This window comes from Anolis carolinensis, unplaced genomic scaffold (genome assembly GCF_035594765.1).
Source record: "Anolis carolinensis isolate JA03-04 unplaced genomic scaffold, rAnoCar3.1.pri scaffold_10, whole genome shotgun sequence".
In the NCBI taxonomy this organism is placed as follows: Eukaryota; Metazoa; Chordata; class Lepidosauria; order Squamata; family Dactyloidae; genus Anolis; species Anolis carolinensis.
Window position 1 is genome coordinate 6092336 of NW_026943821.1, and position 22420 is coordinate 6114755.

General features: G+C 42.1%; 1 protein-coding gene across 7 annotated transcripts in view; it reads left to right on the forward strand.

Moving 5' to 3' along the window:
• The window catches only part of dmpk (DM1 protein kinase), a 60763-nt gene that overhangs the window by 32565 nt on the left and 5778 nt on the right, over positions 1-22420 (forward strand). For 5 of the 7 annotated variants that reach the window (XM_062962543.1, XM_062962540.1, XM_062962544.1 and 2 more), the window contains exons 2-12: positions 2373-2464; positions 4116-4199; positions 5366-5461; positions 8368-8516; positions 11142-11235; positions 12728-12928; positions 15668-15931; positions 16907-16992; positions 17404-17518; positions 17620-17762; positions 19452-19549. In XM_062962543.1, the coding sequence (XP_062818613.1) occupies positions 4158-4199; positions 5366-5461; positions 8368-8516; positions 11142-11235; positions 12728-12928; positions 15668-15931; positions 16907-16992; positions 17404-17518; positions 17620-17762; positions 19452-19549 (1288 nt within the window). In that variant the 5' untranslated portion in view covers positions 2373-2464; positions 4116-4157. The remainder of the gene's footprint in view (positions 1-2372; positions 2465-4115; positions 4200-5365; positions 5462-8367; positions 8517-11141; positions 11236-12727; positions 12929-15667; positions 15932-16906; positions 16993-17403; positions 17519-17619; positions 17763-19451; positions 19550-22420) is intronic. The other 2 variants (XM_062962541.1, XM_062962542.1) reach the window with 2 other exon arrangements.

Consider the following 22420-nt stretch of genomic DNA (forward strand, 5'->3'; position numbering starts at 1 on the left):
GTGTTCGACTTGTGATTTTGTAAAAAATCCAGCATATACATCTCGTTTGCTGTGTCATACTCTGTCTTTGTATCAATAATAATAATAATAATAATAATAATAATAATAAACCTTGAGAGGACTCAGGGTGGCTTCCAACATGTGTGCAAAAAACAGTCATTAGTCAAAACATCATACAGCAACATAAATATAACAAACATAATAAAAACAACATCATAAGGCAACAGTAAAAAACAGTTCAATTAAAATGGACACAGTTACAGTTCCAATCAGTATATTCCATCAAGGAGTCAAATGCCAGTAATCAGGGCTGCAAGGTAGTCAATTAGATATAGACTTATACATCAGTGTATCATAGGACCTGGTGGTTACTAGTGTAAATAAATCCATGAAACAGGAACAACAGATGAGCTAAGTTACCACCTCTGAAATCTCTCTCAGAAGCGGTTCCTCTTAAAGCTAGAATCAAGGCCTCTTTCCGTGGGAAGTCTGCCCAAAACCCTTTCTCAATTTCAACCATCTGCTCCTTATCCAAACCTCCCTTTCTTGTCTCTGTTGACATATCGCTTTCTTTCTGTCAACCTCATTACTCTTATCATGACTAGAATGCCTATTTGCCAAGGGATGACTCGGCCTTGACTCTCCCAAGAAATGCAGTTCAAGCTGCCTGCTTGAAACCATTGCATGCCTGTAATCCTCAGGAACAGCAACCTCCTCTAACTCTGTCCAGGAACAGCAGCCTCATCTGGCTGCATGGGAATCCTAGGCCCCAACCCAAATTAATCCAACAGGTCGGGTGCAGAGTGGGCTGAACAGGCCCAATCCCAGGCTCACCTGACAGCTCAGGTGCAGGCTGGGCTACAACAGAGACCTGCAGGAATCACCAGGTTTCCGGTTCCTTGCAGAAAGAGGGCAATGTAGGGGCTTGCCTGATCTCTCTGGGGAGGGTGTTCCAAAGCTGGGGGGCCACCACCGAGAAGGCCTGCTCCCTCGTCCCCACCAGTTGCACCTGGGATGGCGGTGGGAGCGAGAGCAGATCTTAAGGCCTGTGCTGATTCATAGGGGTCCCCTGAGGACATCCAAACTCACCCATGTTCATGGCAGGTTCTCCAACCCAAAGCCCTGTTTATAGTTTACATGGTTTGAAACTGAGGATGAGGACTTTACTGTCTACAACCCTGGGATGTTTAGATAAGATAACAGGACTGTTGTAGTCTGGCGAGCATCAGAGGCTATTTCTGAATGTTCAGAGGATGAGTTGGCCAGGGATTATGGGTTTCAAAGTGAAGAGTCTGTGAGTGATTGGAGAGAATTGCAGGCAGACGAGGCTGATGTTTTGGATACTTCAGCTCATTCCCAGGCAACAGGGGAAAATGAAAGTACAGTAGAATCTCACTTATCCAAGCTAAATGGGCCGGCAGAAGCTTGGATAAGCAAATATCTTGGATAATAAGGAGGGATTAAGGAGAAGCCTATTAAACATCAAATTAGGTGATGATTTTACAAATTAAGCACCAAAACTTCATGTTATACAACAAATTTGACAGAAAAAGTAGTTCAATATGCAGTAATGTTATGTTGTAATTACTGTATTTACAAATTTAGCACCAAAATATCACGATATATTGAAAACATTGACTACAATGTTGCTAGTCATTGACTGTAATAAATAAATATATTGACTACAAAAATGGCTTGGATAATCCAGATGCTTGGATAAGCGAGGCTTCGATAAGTGAGACTCTACTATACCAGTTCCCTGGAGTTTTCAAGGTAGAATAGACTAGACCTGAGAATATAGGGTGTGAAAATCTGAAAAACTAGATTTTCACAGAGGCTTCGAGATAAGGCCTGGAGACCCAGGTGTGTGAGGCATGATGTTATGGGTGGCTTGGGGGGCTTAAATTAAGTGGCTTGCTTTCAGGCCTTTCGGAGGAGACAACATTGCTAAAGAATATCAGTCTTTTGTTTTATGATCTCAAGTTCTTAGTTCATGTATAGTCAAAATTCCTATTTCATGTTCCTGTTTATGCCCGTAATTTTTTGTAGATTTTACCTTGTGGAAGTTTCTGTTTCCATGTTCATGGATATACCTTTGGATTTGGATTCCTTGGCTTTGTGTCTCTTGGCATTTTTGGATGACTGTTATTGAATTCTGACTTCTCTTGAGAAGTACCTTTTCTATTTCACTGACCCTTTTGGATTGCCCTTTCCCCTTTTTATATACTTTCTTTAATAAACATTCTTTTATTGGATTACTGGACTCTGGTGTGGTGTTGGGTGAAAGTGTGTTCCAATGCTAGAGTGCAACAAGGACAGAAATATTAAAATAAATGAGTGGTTGTTTTTTTTTTTTTTTAATCTCCCCAAAGCTGAGCCAGTGACGTCCAGACTGAAAGAGCTTCGGCTGCAGCGGGACGATTTTGAGATCCTCAAAGTCATCGGTCGGGGAGCCTTCAGCGAGGTGAGGATGGCATCATGTGCAGTTGGTGGAAAAAATGTTGAACATCTATAGCAGCCTTTGGACACCTTTGTTTAGTGGCTTCCTACTTTTTGCACATTTTATGGTTTCCCTAAACGGCTGTGTCTCCTTTCCCTACTACACTCTTGTTTAGTAGCTTCCTATCTTTGCATGTTTTATGGTTTTATGAGATGCTCACATCCCCTTTTACTCCTACACTCTTGTTTAGTAGCTTCCCACCTTTTGCATGTTTTATGGTTTCCCCAACTGCCCTCATCCCCTTTCCCTTCTACACCCTTGTTTAGTGGCTTCCTACAATTTGCATCTTTTATGGTTTCTCCATATGGTCGTATCTCTTTTCCTTATTACACTCTTGTTTAGTAGCTTCCTACCTTTTGCATGTTTTATGGTTTCTCCAGCTGCCCTCATTCCCTTTCCCTTTTACACCCTTGTTTAGTGGTTTCTTACAATTTGCATCTTTTACGGTTTCTCCATATGTTCGCATCTCTTTTCCCTATTACACTCTTGTTTAGTAGCTTCCCACCTTTTGCATGTTTTATGGTTTCCCCAGCTGCCCTCATCCCCTTTCCCTTCTACACCCTTGTTTAGTAGCTTCCTACAATTAGTATCTTTTATGGTTTCTCCATATGGTCGTATCTCTTTTCCCTATTACACTCTTGTTTAGTAGCTTCCTACCTTTTGCATGTTTTATGGTTTCTCCAGCTGCCCTCATTCCCTTTCCCTTTTACACCCTTGTTTAGTGGTTTCTTACAATTTGCATCTTTTACGGTTTCTCCATATGTTCGCATCTCTTTTCCCTATTACACTCTTGTTTAGTAGCTTCCCACCTTTTGCATGTTTTATGGTTTCCCCAGCTGCCCTCATCCCCTTTCCCTTCTACACCCTTGTTTAGTGGCTTCCTACAATTAGTATCTTTTATGGTTTCTCCATATGGTCGTATCTCCTTTCCCTATTACACTCTTGTTTAGTAGCTTCCCACCTTTTGCATGTTTTATGGTTTCCCCAGCTGCCCTCATCCCCTTTCCCTTCTACACCCTTGTTTAGTGGCTTCCTACAATTAGTATCTTTTATGGTTTCTCCATATGGTCGTATCTCTTTTCCCTATTACACTCTTGTTTAGTAGCTTCCCACCTTTTGTATGTTTTATGTTTTCCCAGATGCCCACATCCACTTTCCTGACTACCACATTGTTTGGCGACTTCCTACTTTTTGCACATTGTATGGTTTCCCTAAATGACCACATTTCCTTTTCCCTTCTGTATCTTTGTTGGGTGGCTTCCTATTTTTGGTACGAACACAACAAATATGTGTTGTCGAAGGCTTTCATGGCCGGGATCACAGGGTTGTTGTATGTTTTCCAGGCTGTATGGCCATGTTCTAGAAGTATTCTCTCCTGACGTTTTTCCCACATCTATGGCAGGCATCCTCAGAGGTTGTGTACCTCACAACCTCTGAGGATGCCTGCCATAGATGTGGGTGAAACATCAGGAGAGAATACTTCTAGAACATGGCCATACAGCCTGGAAAACATACAACAACCCAACAACAAATATGGCTTGCCATCTGACATCACGGAGGGGGGAAATAAGTTGTGTTGTTTTCTATTATCTCTTTCTCTACTCTCTCTCTGCAGGTAGCTGTGGTCAAGCAGAAAAGGACCTCCCAGGTGTATGCCATGAAAATCATGAACAAGTGGGACATGCTGAAGCGAGGAGAGGTAGGTGCAAAGACGTTGGTCATCTGTTGGGGGGGCTTTGATTGTGCTTTTCCTGCATGTCAGGGGGTTGGACTAGATGGGTCTCTTCCAACTCTAGGATTCCGATTCCATGATTCCGGTCTCATCCAATGGCATGGGGAAGGAATAGAGTTGTTGTTGTTGATGATGATGATGATGATTGTTCTGTCACGCGCTGGGCCTGTAGCTATTGTCTTTGTATAGGACGTATACTTTATGCCCAGCGGGAAGCCAGGGTGCCTCAAAGAGAGGTTATTGAGGATTTTCCTGAAAAGGATAGTCCTTTGAGTCTTTAATGAGATAACAAAGTCTTTATTATTGAACAAATAATAAATCTTCAAGGAGTCAAATAACACTTAATAAACTGTTGGCCTTTTCAGTCTTGTCCCCAGGGGACAGACAATTGGCTTTGGATAACTGTGCTTTCTCTATAAAAAGAAAACCCCCTTATAACATCTCCCAGGCTGTCTATTATCTGGGCCTAGCTGATGTGGGACCCACTACCGATTCCAAATGAGACTGGGCATCAAGTGGACCTACCAACCAAGGCTTGCAGATGTTTCAGCTGGGGTTCTGTGGATCTGTGGTGCTGTTCCCTCTCCGAGGTTTCTTTGGAAACTTTAGGGCTGTTTCCCTCAGGAGCTGTGAGGCTGAGGGGCTTTGAGCTCTTACCCAGAACCTTTGGGACCTTTCCCCTGGAATTTCTGTTTCTGATTCCTCGGATGTTCTATATCCCCGGATGTTCTTGAGATATGAAGCTTTTCTACGGGACGAGCTGGTCTACGTCCTATAGCTTAGCTTCCTTAAGTGAGACTGACTTAAAAATGGCTCCTTCCCTCCCAGAGCCCTGAACAAGGGGCGGAACCAAACTTAATGATGATGGACAGGTGGCCTGCCCTATGACTGCAAACATTAGCAGAAAGAAAATAAAGTTGGAGCTTCTGGTACAGCCGTACCAGCACAATGATGATGTGTCAAATCATTTCTGACTTACAGGGTTTTCTTGGGCTGAGAAAGTGTGGCTCTCCCAGGGGCACCCAGTAGGTTTTCATGGCTGAGCGGAATTCGAACCTGGATCTCCAGAGTTTAAATTCGCATGATGCAAAGCCAGGTTTTCCTGCTTGAAACCTTGCTTTTCATTTCTCCAGGTTTCTTGTTTCCGGGAGGAGCGAGACGTTTTGGTGAACGGAGACAAGCGCTGGATCACGCAGCTGCATTTTGCTTTCCAGGACGAGAATTACCTGGTGAGTGCCATTGAGTAGTATAACATAGTCATTAAGGAGCAACTGCAGCACCGGACCTGCTCTTACGATCTGATTGGAGCCCTTTATGTTACCTAGGGGTGCGTCTACATAGTAGAATGAATGCTATATGACACCAATTTAACTCAATTTCTCAATGCTATGGAATCATATCAGCTGTAGTTTTGCAAAGCCACCTTTCAAAGCTGGGTGGTGCCTCTCCAAATCACAACTCCCATGATTCCCTAATTCGAGCCCAAAGTATTTAAAGTGGTACCATACTGCCACGAGGAGAGGTGAGTAAGAAAGACAATTATTATTTATTACATGTACCTTACATTACAGCACACATGCACATTAGGTCCAAATGTCTGGGATTCTTCTCTGAATACTCAACACAAATGACCTACTCTATATACAATTGAAAATAAACCAGTTCAGTAAACAATATGTCTGGCAAATTAGTTAAACTGTTTAAATTCACAGTAATAACAAACAACATCAAATGGATTGTCCAATATACATTGAAATGCAGTCGGCGTTAAATTCACAGTAATAACAAACAACCTCAAACGTTGAGTTGACTCAGGAAACCATTTAGATTATTCTTCTCTGAATATCAGGTTCTTTCTAAGAGCCTTGGATATTAAAGGTGTTGTTGTTGTTGTTGTTGTTGTTACACTAGAGTCTCACTTATCCAACATTCACTTATTCAACATTCTGGATTATCCAACAAATTTTTGTAGTCAATGTTTTTAATACATTGTGATAATTTGGTGCTAAATTTGTAAATACAGTAATTACTACATAGCATTACTGGACATCGAACTACTTTTTCTGTCAAATTTGTTGTATAACATGATGTTTTGGTGCTTAATTTGTAAAATCATAACCTAATTTGATGTTTAATAGGCTTCTCCTTAATCTCTCCTTATTATCCAACATATTCACTAATCCAACATTCTGCCGGCCCATTTATGTTGGATAAGTGAGACAATAATAATAATAATAATAATAATAATAATAATAATAATAATAATACAATGCAGATTGAAGAGTAAGAAGCTGGAAGCTCAAACAAAAGTTGGAAGGCCTTCCATTCTGGTTTTCAGATAATAAAAGTCAAGGTGAAACCAACACAAAGACAAAGAGTGCATCTACACCATAGTTTCACTCCACTTTAAGTATCATAGAGTTTCTGTGAAACTCTATAGATCCTTCAGTGTATTTCTATGGACAATGTCTGTCAGAAGTTGATTTAAAGGGAAAACTATGACTCCCAGGGCTGCATAGCATGGAGACATGGCATAATAATAATACAGTAGAGTCTCACTTATCCAAGCTCAACGGGCCGGCAGAAGCTTGGATAAGCGAATATCTTGGATAATAAGGACATTATTAAGAAAAAGCCTATTAAACATCAAATTAGGTTATGATTTTACAAATTAAGCACCAAAACATCATGTTATACAACAAAATTGACAGAAAAAGTAGTTCAATATGCAGTAATGTTATGTTGTAATTACCGTATTTACAAATTTAGCACCAAACTATCACGATATATTGAAAACATTGACTACAAAAATGGCTTGGATTATCCAGAAGCTTGGATAAGCAGGGCTTGGATAAGTGATCTACTGTAATAATAATAATAATAATAATAATAATAATAATAATAATAATAATAATAATAATAATAAAAAATAATGATACAAAATCCAGCATATCTATTTTGTTTGCTGTGTCATAATAAAATAATAATAATAATAATAATAATAATAATAATAAGGCCCAAATGATCCATTGGAACTTATGCCTCAAGTACCACCTGCCAGCAGCAAAGAACTGGTGGGATCACAAACCTGCAAAAGTATTGGAAAATGAGCACGCAAAGATACTGTGGGACTTCCGAATCCAGACTGACAAAGTTCTGGAACACAACACACCAGACATCACAGTTGTGGAAAAGAAAAGGGTTTGGATCATTGATGTTGCCATCCCAGGTGACAGTCACATTGACGAAAAACAACAGGAAAAACTCAGCCGCTATCAGGACCTCAAGATTGAACTTCAAAGACTCTGGCAGAAACCAGTGCAGGTGGTCCCGGTGGTGATGGGCATACTGGGTGCCCTGCCAAAAGATCTCAGCCGGCATTTGGAAACAATAGACATTGACAAAATTACGATCTGCCAACTGCAAAAGGCCACCCTACTGGGATCTGCGCACATCATCCGAAAATACATCACACAGTCCTAGACACTTAGGAAGTGTTCGACTTGTGATTTTGTGATACGAAATCCAGCATGTATATCTTGTTTGCTGTGTCATAATAAAATAATAATAATAATAATAATAATAATAATAATAATAATAATGCGCGCATCATCCGAAAATACATCAACAGTCCTAGACACTTGGGAAGTGTTCGACTTGTGATTTTGTGATATGAAATCCAGCTGTGTCATAATAAAATAATAGCAGCATTTACAATGGGTCCCTACTGCATTTATTCTCCAGTGCAGATGAACCCATATGGACCTTGGGAAACTATAATTCCCGGGAGGACTCCATCGCATGGACCCATGGCATTTAAAGTGGAATGCAAGGGCATTCATTCCGTATTGTAAATACACCAAGAGAAGGGTATGGACCTTGGAAAACTATAACTCCCAGGAACGTATAGTATGGAACCATGGTATTCAAAGTGCGGTCCAAGAGCATTCATTCCATAGTGTAAATGCGCCCAGAGGAGGGTATGGTCCTTGGGAAACTAACGTGACGGGCACAGTTTGGTTACTGGATTTTAAGTGTAGGACTCAGTGGAATTTAATAAATGTGAGGAAGTGGCCAGAGAGAACATAATAGCCAGATCAGTGAATAATTAAATCTTCCTTCTCCTTCCTTGTAGTACCTGGTGATGGACTACTATGTCGGAGGCGACCTCTTGACGCTGCTGAGCAAATTTGGGGACCGAATCCCGATGGAGATGGCCCGCTTCTACTTGGCCGAGATGGTGATGGCCATTGACTCCATCCACCGCATGGGTTACCTGCACAGGTAAGCCGGACAGGTGAGATGGGGGCCAGGTGGGTTTTGGACTGAGGAAGGACGGTTGTCGAGAGTCCCAAGCGGAATTTTTTCTGCTGTGTACAGTCTAGGTCAGGGGTCCTCAAACTTTTAAAGCAGGGGGCTGGTCCACAATCCTTCAGACTGTTGAGGGGCCGAATTACCATTTGTTGAAAAAAAACGAACAAATTCCTATGCACACTGCACATGTCTTATTTGTAGTGCAAAACAACAACAATAACAATGAAAGAACAATACAATATTTAAAAATGGAAACAATTTTAACCAACACAAACCTATCAGGATTTCAATGGGAAGTGTGGGCCTGCTTCTGGCCAATGAGATTGTCAGGTTAATTAGGGTTGTTGTTGTTGTTGTTGTTGTGTGTCTTTAAGTCATTTCAGACTTTGGGCGAGCCTAAGTCCAAAATTATTTATTTATTCGTTTACTACATTTATTTACTATATTTATATCCCACCTTTCTCACCCCGAAGGGAACTCAGAGCAGCTGTATGTACATACAATTTATTATTAGCATAGCACAATATTAGCATTATACTATATTGAACTATACCACTATACTGTAATATTATATGTAATATATAACATATAATTAATATTATTATATGATATTGTTGTTAGTATTATATTGTATAACATTATATTAGTATCAATATGATATGTATATACAATATATTATATTATTAAAACTGATATAAAAATATTATATTATAAATGAGGGCGGGGGCCAGGTAAATTACCTTGGAGGGCCGCATCCGGCCCCCGGGCCTTAGTTTGGGGACCCTTGGTCTAGGTTGGCAGGAGCTGGAGCTAACAGCGGCTGCTCACACTGCTCCCGGGGTTTGAACCTGGGACCTTTCGGTCTGCAAGTTCAGTGCTTTTACACACTCCGCCACCGGGGCTCCTAACATAATAATATATTTGGTATTATTATTCTCATTAATAGTAGTAGTAGTAGTAATGCAATGTATTATATTATTATATAGTAGTAAAATATATAAATATTAACAGTATATAATAATATATCATATGTTGTATTATTGTTTTTATCTTAAAAGCACAATGGTATTTAAAACCCATCACATACACATACTAAAACAGAATTAAACATACATCAATTAAGTGATTAAAAACAGTTAAAATAATGAATAATTGTGATGCGTACCATATAAAACGCTGAAGGCAGAAATATTCATGGTGTAGATCAGTGGTTCCCAAATTTATGTGGCCTGCTGCTCCCTTTCCAGAAAAAATATTACTCGGTGCCCCCCTGGAAAGGGGGCGTGGCTTAGAAGGGTGGGTGTGGCTCCTGCTCAAGAGGGCGGGGCTGAGCCTCTCCCTTAGTCCAAGATGCAGGACTGGGAGGGGGAGGGGGCGGGGCAGATCACATTGTATATACTTATAGGGCAAACATTCAATGCCCATATACACATAGAACCGAGACAGAGACAGACGCAGAGGCAATTTAACCTTCTCCTGAGGGGATGTTCGATTCTGGCCACGGGGAGCAGCTGCTTCATCATCCACTCTGACTGCACTTCCTCATTCCAACGTCGTAAATTAGTTAAATTTGCCTCCCCACTTTATAAGTGGTACCTTATTTCCTACTTGATAGGTGCAACTATCTTTCGGGTTGCTAGGTCAGCAATAAGCAGGGGCTTTTTTATTTTTTAATTGATGGGTGCTCACCCTGCCACGGGCTGGCCTCGAACTCATGACCTCATGGTCAGAGTGATTATTGCAGCAGGCTGCTCACCAGCCTGCGCCACAGCCTGCCCCCTTTTATATTGTATTATTAGTGTTATATTGTATTACAATACAGTAGAGTCTCACTTATCCAACATTCTGGATTATCCAACACATTTTTGTAGTCAATGTTTTCAAAACATCGTGATATTTTGGTGCTAAATTCATAAATACAGTAATTACTACATAGCATTACTGCGTATTGAACTACTTTTTCTGTCAAATTTGTTGTATAACATGATGTTTTGGTGCTTAATTTGTAAAATCATAACTTAATTTGATGTTTAATAGGCTTTTCCTTAATTCCTCCTTATTATCCAACGTATTCACTTATCCAACGTTCTGCTGGCCCGTTTATGTTGGATAAGTGAGACTCTACTGTATATATATTAATATTAATTATATTAATATATTAATATTAATTATATTAATGCTATATTAATATTAAAAAATCACATTTTTAAAATGTTGGGAGCCACTTTGTGTCTCAGTCGAGAGTTAAAGGTGGGAGATGATAATGATAATGATGATGATGATGATTGGATCCATGAGGCTGCCTTAGCCTTTTGTGCCTGAATAACTTTCCCCTCCTGGAGCCAAAGCATCCCGAGACGTTGTCCTAGATTCATAATTTCCTGATTCATGTACGGTGGCGGAGCAAGGCATCCCGGACTCCAAAGGTCATCTAGTCTGACCCATTCTGCCAGGCAGGAAGACTTGTTTCTGCCTTACTGTTTGTACTGGAACAAAATAGCCAGTCATTTCAGAATATTCTCTGCTTATGTTGAGCCTTCTCTACGAAATACATGGAGTTGCAGTAAGTGAAGAGCTGGCTTTTCTTCTCAACAGAGACATCAAACCAGATAACATCTTACTTGACCGATGTGGACACATCCGACTTGGAGATTTTGGCTCTTGTCTCAAGCTCCGGGAAGATGGGACGGTAAGGTTTCAGTCGGGTGGGACACAGACGGTGGAGACAGGTTCATCTAGAACAGGGGTCCCCAAACTTTTTAAACAGGGGGCCAGTTCACGATCCTTCGGACCGTTGGACGGCCGGACTATAGTTGGCCACCGAGCAATAAATAATAATAATAATTTATTTATTTATTTATTTATTTATTTTCCGCCCTTCTCACCCCGAAGGGGACTCAGGGCAGATCACATTGTACACATATAAGGCAAACATTCAATGCCTTAACATAGAACCAAGACAAAGATAAACGCAGGCTCCGAGCTGGCCTCGAACTCATGACCTCTTGGTCAGAGTGATTTGTTGCAGCTGGCTGCAGCCGGCTGCTCACCAGCCTGCGCCACAGCCCGGACCTAATAATAATAATAATAATAGACATTGGCAAAATTACGATCTGCCAACTGCAAAAGGCCACCCTACTGGGATCTGCACGCATCATCCGAAAATACATCACACAGTCCTAGACACTTGGGAAATGTTCGACTTGTGATTTTGTGATACGAAATCCAGCATATCTATCTTGTTTGCTGTGCCATACAATAATAATAACAACAACAACAACAATAACAACAAAAAGAGGGTTGGAAGAGACCCTTTGGGCCATTGAGTCAAATCCCCTTCTGCCTTTGTGCACCGAAAGCACAAGCAAAGCACCCCTGACAGATGGCCACCCAGCCTCAATGTTAATAATAATAATAATAATAATAATAATAATAATAATAATAATAATAATAATAATAATTCTGCACTCTGACAGAAACCAGTGCAGGTGGTCCCGGTGGTGATTAGCACACTGGGTGCCGTGCCAAAAGATCTCAGCCGGCATTTGGAAACAATAGACATTGACAAAATTACGATCTGCCAACTGCAAAAGGCCACCCTGCTGGGATCTGCATGCATCATCCGAAAATACATCACACAGTCCTAGACACTTGGGAAGTGTTTGACTTGTGATTTTGTGATACGAAATCCAGCATATCTATCTTGTTTGCTGTGTCTTAATAAAACAACAACAACAATAATAATAATAATAATAATAATAATAATAATAATAATAATGATGATGATGATGATGATAATAAGGGTTGTAAGAGAAGAAGAGACCCCTTGGGTCATTTAGCCCAACCCCCTTCTGCCCTTGTGCCGTGGGGGCCGGATAAATGGCTTCGATGGGCTGCATCCGGCCCCTGGGCCTTAGTTTGGGGACCCCTGATCTAGAAGGAATCGTTTGCTATATGATGCCTCAGCCATGCAGTTGTGGGCAGACTGCAATGCCCATCGCCCGTTGCCTGTGTAGCCAAAGCAGAGGGATGGTGGGATGGTTCAGCACCTTCTGGAGGAGCCCAAAATTCCTGAAACCTGTTGCAATTTTTTACAAATGGAGAGCATTCATTACTGTGGACTCTGTATGGCCCGTGAGGTCTCTTCCAACTCTCCTCTTCTATGATTCCTTCCTGGGCAGGTCTGCTCCAGGGTGGCGGTGGGCACTCCGGATTACCTCTCCCCGGAGATCCTGCAAGCGGTGGAGGACGGCACTCATTCCTACGGCACGGAGTGCGACTGGTGGTCACTGGGCATCTTTGCCTACGAGATGTTCTTTGGCCACACTCCCTTCTTTGCGGACTCCGTCGTGGAGACCTATGGGAAGATCATCCATTTCAAGGTAGGTTTTTGAAGACGCATGATCAGAGATATTGGTCCCACGGCACAGTGTATGTGAGTCCCCACAACTGCACGTAGAGAAAACGTAATGTTTTGATTGCAAGGAAACTTATCGTATATACTCAAGTATAAGCCAACCCGAATAGCCGGGCTGTGGTGCAGGCTGGTGAGCAGCTGCTGCAATAAATCACTCTGACCATGAGGTCATGAGTTCGAGGCCAGCCCGTGGCGGGGTGAGCACCCGTCAATTAAAAATAAAATATAGCCCCTGCTCATTGCTGACCTAGTAACCCGAAAGATAGTTGCATCTATCAAGTAGGAAATAAGGTACCTCTTATAAAAGTGGGGAGGCAAGTTTAACTAATTTACAATGTTGGAATGAGGAAGTGCCATCAGAGTGGACGATGAAGCAGCTGCTCCCCCCTGTAGCCAGAATCGAACATCCCCTCAGGAGAAGGTTAAATAGCCTCTGCGTCTGTCTGTCTGTCTGTCTCTGTCTTGGTTTGATGTGTTTATGAGCATTGAATGTTTGCCCTGTATGTACATAATGTGATCCGCCCTGAGTCCCCTTCGAGGTGAAAAAGGCGGAATATAAATACTGTAAATAAATACATAAATAAATATAAGCTGAGGCACCTAATTTTACCACAAAAAAACTGGGAAAACATTGACTCCGGTATAAGCCGAGGGTGGTAAATTTCAGAAATAAAAATAGATACCAATAAAATGACATTAATTGAGGCATCAGTAGGTTAAATGTTTTTGAATATTTACATAAAGCTCAAATTTAAGATAATTGTCCAAATCATTATTCTCATCTTCTTCCATGTAAATGTGCTTATGTATCCTTTGAGTAATAATAGAGTAAAATAATACATGTAATAATAATAATAATAAATACAGGAAAATAATACTAGTAATAATAGAGTAAAATAATAAATGCTGTTGTACATAATAAGCCTTGATTCTAGGGACCTGGAACCAAATCCAAGCATCCATAGGTCTTGAGCGGGGGTCCCCAAACTAAGGCCCGGGGGCCGGATGCGGCCCATCGAAGCCATTCATCCGGCCCCCACAGCATAAGGGCAGAAGAAGAATGATCCAAGGGGTCTCTTCCAACCCTCTTTTTAAAATAATAATAATAATAATAATAATAATAATAATTATTATTATTATTATTATTATTATTAACATTGAGGCTGGGTGGCCATCTGTCAGGGATGCTTTGCTTATGCTTTTGGTGCACAGAGGCAGAAGGGGATTGGACTAAATGGCCCAAGGGGTCTCTACCAAACCCTCTTTGTTGTTGTTGTTGTTAACATTGAGGCTGGGTGGCCATCTGTCGGGGGAACTTTGCTTGTGCTTTCAGTGCACAAAGGCAGAAGGGGATTGGACTCAATGGTCCAAAGGGTCTCTTCCAACCCTCTTTTACCGTGTTTCCCCGTAAATAAGACAGTGTCTTATATTAAGTTTTGCTCCCAAAGATGCTCTAGGTCTTATTTTCAGGGGATGTCTTATTTTTCCATGAAGAAGAATTGACATTTATTGTTGAACAAAATAATGAACAATTTATTATATACTGTACAGTAGTTGTCATCACAAACCAGCATAACCAGACAAACTGTGAATCCTATCAAGAATTTCTTGTTACAGTATAGTCTCACTTATCCAACTTAAACGGGCCGGCAGAATGTTGGATAAACGAATATGTTGGATAATAAGGAGGCATTAAAGAAACGCCTATTAGACGTCAAATTAGGTTATGATTTTACAAATGAAGCACCAAAACATCATGTTAGACAACAAATTTGGCAGAAAAAGCAGTTCAATACGCAGTAATGCTATGTAGTAATTACTGTATTTATGAATTTAGCACCAAAATATCACGATATATTGAAAACATTGACTACAAAAATGCGTTGGATAATCCAGAACGTTGGATAAGTGAGACTCTACTGTACTATCATTATTTCCATGTACAACTGATATGTACATTTACCAATTCTGCATGCTTTCGTGTTCTGTTTGGCAGGTGCCGGGCAGGCTTCCAAACAAAAACTTTGCTAGGTCTTACTTTCGGGGGAGGCCTTATATTTAGCAATTCAGCAAAACTTCTACAGTAGAGTCTCACTTATCCAGCACTCGCTTATCCAACGTTCTGGATTATCCAACGCATTTTGGTAGTCAATGTTTTCAATATATCGTGATATTTTGGTGCTAAATTCGTAAATACAGTAATTACTACATAGCATTACTGTGTATTGAACTACTTTTTGTGTCAAATTTGTTGTATCAGCATGATGTTTTGGTGCTTCATTTGTAAAATCATCACCTATTTTGATATTTAATGGGCTTTTTCTTAATCTCTCCTTATTATCCAACATATTCGCTTATCCAACGTTCTGCCGGCCCATTTATGTTGGACAAGTGAGACTCTACTGTACTAGGTCTTATTTTATGGGGATGTCTTATTTTAGGGGAAACAGGGTATAATAATAATAATAATATCAATAATTGCTCAGTGGCCAACTATAGTCCGGCCCTCCCACAGTCCGAAGGATCGTGAACTGGCCCCATGTTTAAAAAGTGTGGGGATCCCTGGTCTTGAGTCGGGTCCCAAGCCGTATGGGTTTCTGGAGTGTTTCTTCCCAGCACGCACAGCACAGCCACCCGCCAATGTTTGTGGTGCCCTCCCTATGGGTCCCGATTACCGATCGGTTCTTCTTTCCCCTTCTGCCAGGAGCACTTCCGCTTCCCGCCCTCGGCCCCGGAGCTGCCTGCGGAGGCCCTGGCCCTGATGGCGGGGCTGGTGTGCCCGCGGGAGGTGCGGCTGGGGCGGCAGGGGCTGCGGGACTTCCAGGAGCACCCCTTCTTCCTGGGCCTGGCCTGGGAGGCCCTGCGGAGCTGCGTGCCCCCCTTCGCCCCCGAGTTCGCCAACCCCACTGACACCTGCAACTTCGACGTGGTGGATGACTGTCTCACTGACATGGTGAGCGGGGGAGGGGTACGTCACCTTTTCATATATTTTTTCACCTTCTTTCATCCTTTTCTAAAGTCTTCCCTCTAAGATAGCTTTTCTATCCGTACATGACATTTCTATAGGAATATTACTTACTTTAGTATTATTATAATTATACTAGCTGTGCCCAGCCACGCGTTGCTGTGGTGAAGTATGGTGGTATGGGAAATAAAGTATTGAGGAATTGGTAGTAGTTAAGGTAAAGGGTAAAGGTTTTCTCCTGACATTAAGTCCAGTTGTGTCCGACTGCACACTGAAGTGGATTATATGGCAGTGTGGAGTCAAGATAATCCAGTTTAAAACAGATAATATAAGATTATAAATGGGTTATATAGCTGTGTGGAAGGGCCTTGAGTCTACACTGCCATATAATCCAGTTCAAATCTGATAATCTGTATTTTATAGGCAGTGTGGAAGAGGCCTAAGTGAGGCCTAACTCTGCCTGTCCCCTGGGCTGAGTGGGTTGCTAGGAGACCAAGTGGGCGGAGCTTATCCTTCTAACTGGCAGCAATTGGATAAAAACAATTATTCCTCTACCTCTAATTAGGACTTTATTTTTCTTTTCTTTTTGTTGTATCAACCTAGAGGCGTGGATGAGGGGTTGTGCTGTCAATTTTCTAGGTTGTGGGGTGTTTAGTTTTGTTGTTTTGCTGGTCGCCAGGATTCCATCACTCTTTTATATATATAGATTATTATTATAATTATTATTATATTATTATTTTATTATTATTATTATTACTTAATTCCCCTGACATTAAGTCTAGTCGTGTCCGACTCTGGGGGTTGGTGCTCATCTCCATTTCTAAGCCAAAGAGCCGGCATTGTCCGTAGACACCTCCAAGGTCATGTGGCCATTGGCATGACTGCATGGAGCACCGTTGCCTTCACGGCTAAGCTTTTCCTGCTTGGATCGGAACCGACCCAGACCCTTCCTTTTTTCCTTGTGTCTCCCTTTTGTAGGAAACCCTTTCGGACGTCATTGAGAGCTCTCCCCTCGGCGTCCACCTGCCTTTCGTGGGATATTCCTACACTTATGCAGCCGTGAAGTAAGAAGGCCGCTGGGTTTGTGGGTTTGTTTTCGAACTGCTCGGTTGGCAGGAGCTGGGGCTAACAGCGGGCGCTCATTCCGCTCCTGGGATTTGAACCTGGGACCTTTTGGTCCGCAAGTTCAGCAGCTCAGTGCTTTAACACACTATGCCACCAGTAGTAGTAGTAGTAGTATAGAAACACCCAGGTCTGCATTTAGTTCAATCTATTGAACAAGGGTCCATAGCCAATTTAACTACCATCTCAAGATCAAGTCATACAGCCTACTGTATGTAGGAATGTGCGAGTTGAAGTCCAAAACACCTGGAGGGCTGAAGTTTGCCCATGCCTGCTTTAGAATCTTGTTGGCTGATCTAGAGATTTCCAGTTTGCCTAGAGACGGGTTCCGTGAGACTCTCCCTTTCTCTCAGACAGAATGAACCGGAAGAAGAAACGGGCCGCAGGGACCCCGGCATGGAGGTGGACGGTGCCAAGGAGACTTCAACCGAAGGGAAAAAGCAGCCCAAACAGGCTCCGGAGGGGATGGTAAGTCAGGGAAGGAGAGACGTTGGCAACCTTTGGCGAGGTAACGGTGGTTCCTGATCCTTGCTGCAGCAACATGGATCTTCCCCTCTTTTCCTTGCCAGGTGTACGAACTACCGGACGGTCAGAAGCTGGACCTGGCGACTTTTCTGGAGTTGCAGACAGCGCTGGAGGAAGAGCTGCGGAGCCGAGAGATGCTGTGCCAGGAGCTCAGCGTGGTCAAGTTGGCCAACCAGACCTTTGCCAGGTGAGAGGGGCACCACAGAGGCTCCTTGGGCCCATTGGTTTACCATCTTCTCCGTTGTAATGTCCAATCCGCCAAGGAAAGGATTCGGAGGTCCAGGCAGCTTTGCGGGAGTCCCGTACAATGCAAGATTTCGCCCATGTAATTACCAGGATGTTGAATGCATCACATTTTCTCCTGCAGTTTATGCAAACAGGCTCCACTATATATTGTTAACCCGCTACTGAGCAGCCTACTCAATAGATCTGTCCAATTCCAAGTAAAGTTTTTATTAGGTGACAATTTCCCCCGTGTGATCTTGGCCGTTGCCAAGTTTCTCTCAGAGGTAGCCAGGATAAGACAACTTCCTGTATTGGCCTCAGGTTGAATCTTGCCTTGTAGATATTTGCAGTGTTTTTACCCTTGTCCATATTTATTTATTTTATCTACCGCACTTTTATCCCGCCTTTCTCAACCTCAGCGGGGACTCAAGGCGGCTTCACAACATAGGCAATGCCACAACAACAACAACAACAACAACAACAACAATAATAATTCTGGCAGAAACCAGTACAGGTGGTCCCGGTGGTGATGGGCACACTGGGTGTCGTGCCAAAAGATCTCACCCGGCATTTGGAAACAATAGACATTGACAAAATTACGATCTGCCAACTGCAAAAGGCCACCCTACTGGGATCTGCGCGCATCATCCGAAAATACATCACACAGTCCTAGACACTTGGGAAGTGTTCGAATTGTGATTTTGTGATATGAAATCCAGCATGTTTATCTTGTTTGCTGTGTCATACAGTAATAATAATAATAATAATAATAATAATAATAATAATAATAATAATAATAATAAATCACAGCCGACAAAGAATCAGTACAAGAAAACCACACTACAAACTAGAGCTGACAGTTGGCACAACAAAACATTGCATGGAAAGTGTTCGACTTGTGATTTTGTGATATGAAATCCAGCATATCTATCTTGTTTGCTGTGTCATAATAAAATAATAATAATAATAATTTTTAAAAATCCAATACTACAAGTTAAAACACTTATCCATAGGCATAGTCCGGAGCTGTTCCATAAGTCGATTACACATTTTGTATCTAGTTATTGCGCTAGATTTTCAAAGGCTTGGTCAAAGAGCCATGTTTTCACTTTTGTGAAAGAACATAGACATCTCATATATGTACATCTAGAATTGCATTCGTTCTGTTTTTAAGTGGTTTTAATCCGTTTATGAACCTGCGGCGCACTTTTCCCGCTAAGCAAACTGGGTCTTTGGATAATAATAAAGACTGATGATATTGTAATAAGAGTTTCTTTGAGCTCTGTTTGAAAGTTATGGGTTTTGACGAGACCTAAGTCTCTTTATTTCAGCCTCCAGCTCCCATGTCCATCCTGTCCAACTATACGGATCATGCCACAAAAGTGCAGTAGGATCTCTGTAACCACAGAACCCATATCCACAGTTTCATTTACTTTAGGTCCTTCAGGCAAGTCTAGGAGTGACCTTACAACTGCTTTGGAAGATCTAAGCCAAAACCTAGAGAAGATACCAGTCTGGAATATGACTCGGTGTAACATGATTTTTGTTCCTGGGTTATAAACATTGTTTCCTGATTGGTTCTATCATAAAATCATGGACAAAGTATATTAAACAGTAAAATATCCATTGCCTTCCTTGTTTCCTCTCTCAGCCAACTGAAGGAAGCCGAGAGCCGCAACTTGGAACTGGAAGCTCAAATCAAACGCTTGGAGGAGCAGGTCGAAGGGATGAAAACGATGGGCGAGGAAGGCAAGTTGCTCCCGTCTGCTCCAAATCTCGGCCTTGGTTTCCCTGCTGGAGTTTTCCTCGACCCCCAACCCTTCCATCCTTTTGATTTGGCTTGTCTTTGAGCTCTTGGAGTCTCTTCTATGCTTCTGACCATGTTCTGTCACGTGCTGGGCCTGTAACTATTGTCTTGGTATAGGAGGTATACTTTATGCCCAGTGGGAAGCCAGGGTGCCTCAAAAGAGAGGTTGTTGAGGATTTTCCTGAACAAGGATAGTCCTTTGGGTCTTTAATGAGATAACAAAGTCTTTATTGATGAATCTTCAAGGAGTCAAATAACACTTCAAATTTTGCTTAATAAACTGTTGGCCCTTTCAGTCTTGTCCCCAGGGGACAGGCAATTGGCTTTGGATAACTGTGAAAACCCTCTTATAACCTCTCCCAGGCTGTCTATTATCTGGGCTTAGCTGATGTGGGACCCACTACCGATTCCAAATGCGTCTGGGTATCAAGTGGACCTACCAACCAAGGCTTGCAGATGTTTCAGCTGGGGTTCCGTGGATCTCTGATCTCTTTGAGTCTTTAGAAACTTAGGGCTGTTTTCCTCAGGAGCTGTGAGGCTGAGAAGCTGTAAGCTCTCAGTCAGAGCTTTTGGGACTTTCCCCCTGGAATTTCTGTTTCTTTTTCCTCAGATGTTCTATATTCCCGGATGTTCTTGAGATATGAAGCTTTTCTACGGGACGAGCTGGTCTACGTCCTATAGCTTAGCTTCCTTAGTGAGACTAACTTAAAAATGGTTCCTTCCCTCCCAGAGCCCTGAACAAGGGGCGGAACCAAACTTAATGATTGACAGGCGGCCTGTCCTATGATTGCAAACATTAGCAGCAAGAAAATAAAGTCGAAACTTCTGGTACAGTCGTACCAGCGCAGACCATTCTCTGGAAGTCTATAAACAGAAGTTGAAGGCCATCTGTTGTGAGGGATTGGATTATTTTCCTGCCTGGCAAAAAGGGGTTGCACTGAAAGGGCTTTCCCTTCTAATTCTAATGGAATATAGAACTGTGGAGTCTTCTTCTCTGGAAGTTTTTAAACAGAGGCTCGATGGCCATCTGTCAGGAGTGTTTTATTTATTTATTTATTTACAGCATTTATATTCCGCCCTTCTCACCCCGAAGGGGACTCAGGGCGGATCACATTAAACACATAGGCAGACATTCAATGCCTTTTAACATAGAACAGAGACAACAAACATAGGCTCCGAGCGGCCTCGAACTCATGACCTCCTGGTCAGAGTGATTCATTGCAGTTAATTGCAGCTGGCTTGCTCTCCCGCCTGCGCCACAGCTTGGGCTTCTGTCTTCTTGCCTGGCAGAATGGGGTTGGACTGGATGACCCTTGGAGTTCCCTTCCAACTCTACAATTGTGTGAAGGACTTCCACAACTTGGTGGTAGTCAACGAGAAGGCTCTCTCTGTCTTGTATCCTCTCCAAACAGTGACCACGATGGGACAAGACAAGGCCCTCTCGTGAAGATCTTCAAACTAGCAGTCATGAAGTGACATAGTAATAATTCAGGTATTCTGGACCCACGTGGGACAGGGTTTTATGTAGGTTAGAACTGTTATAGGTTATAGCTGTTTCCTCCCTAGGGGCATCATTCGTTGGGAGGTTTTAGCTGGCCCTGATTGTTTCCTGTCTGGATTTCCCATTTTTAATTTTTTAATTTTTCAGTGATTCGTTGGGGGGGGGGGGGGCAAAATTCTGTTCGCTTACACTTGAAAATTACAGTAGAGTCTCACTTATCCAACACTCGCTTATCCAACGTTCTGGATTATCCAACACATTTTTGTAGCCAATGTTTTCAATACATCGTGATATTTTGGTGCTAAATTCGTAAATACAGTAATTACTACATAGCATTACTGTGTATTGAACTACTTTTTCTGTCAAATTTGTTGTATAACATGATGTTTTGGTGCTTAATTTGTAAAATCATAACCTAATTTGATGTTTAATAGGCTGTTCCTTCATCTCTCCTTATTATCCAACATATTCGCTTATCCAACATTCTGCCGGCCCGTTTACGTTGGATAAGTGAGACTCTACTGTAGTTATAACCTACTACTACTACAGGGGCCCCTGGTGGCAAAGTGCGTTAAAGCGCTGAGCTGCTGAACTTGCAGACCAAAAGGTCCCAGGTTCAAATCCTGGGAGCGGAATGAGCGCCTGCTGTTAGCCCCAGCTCCTGCCAACCTAGCAGTTCGACAACATGCAAATGTGAGTAGATCAATAGGTACCGCTCCGGCGGGAAGGTAACGGCACTCTATGTAGTCATGCCGGCCACATGACCTTGGAGGTGTCTACGGACAATGCCGGCTCTTTGGCTTAGAAATGGAGATGAGCACCAACTCCCAGAGTCGGTCACGACTGGACTTAACGTCAGGGGAAAACCTTTACCTTTACCTAACTACAGTAGTACTTTGAACTGTACCTGAACACAATCTAGTACCAATGGAAATGGTTTTCAACAGGGATTATATTCCACTCCCTTCTTTTCCCTCTCTAACCTGCCATAGTTGGTCTGAAAGCACTCAAGACTTGGCTGTTTGGTTGTGCATTTAAGTAAATCAGATCTAATTTGCCAAATAGTCACTGTTGAATGTTTTTATGTTGAATGTTTTTATATTGTGGAATGATATTTTAAATTGTAAGTCGCTCGGAGCACTCTGGTGGAGAGCGACTAATTAAGAAATAAAGTGAAGTGAAGTGAAATAATAGTGAGTGCATGGCTTCTTAATTGGAGATGCTTCTTTAAAGCTATGGCTTTCAAACTTTGCAGATGTTGTGGGCTCCAGCGCCTAGAAATCCCACCCCATTCAGCCTATGCTCAAGAGCT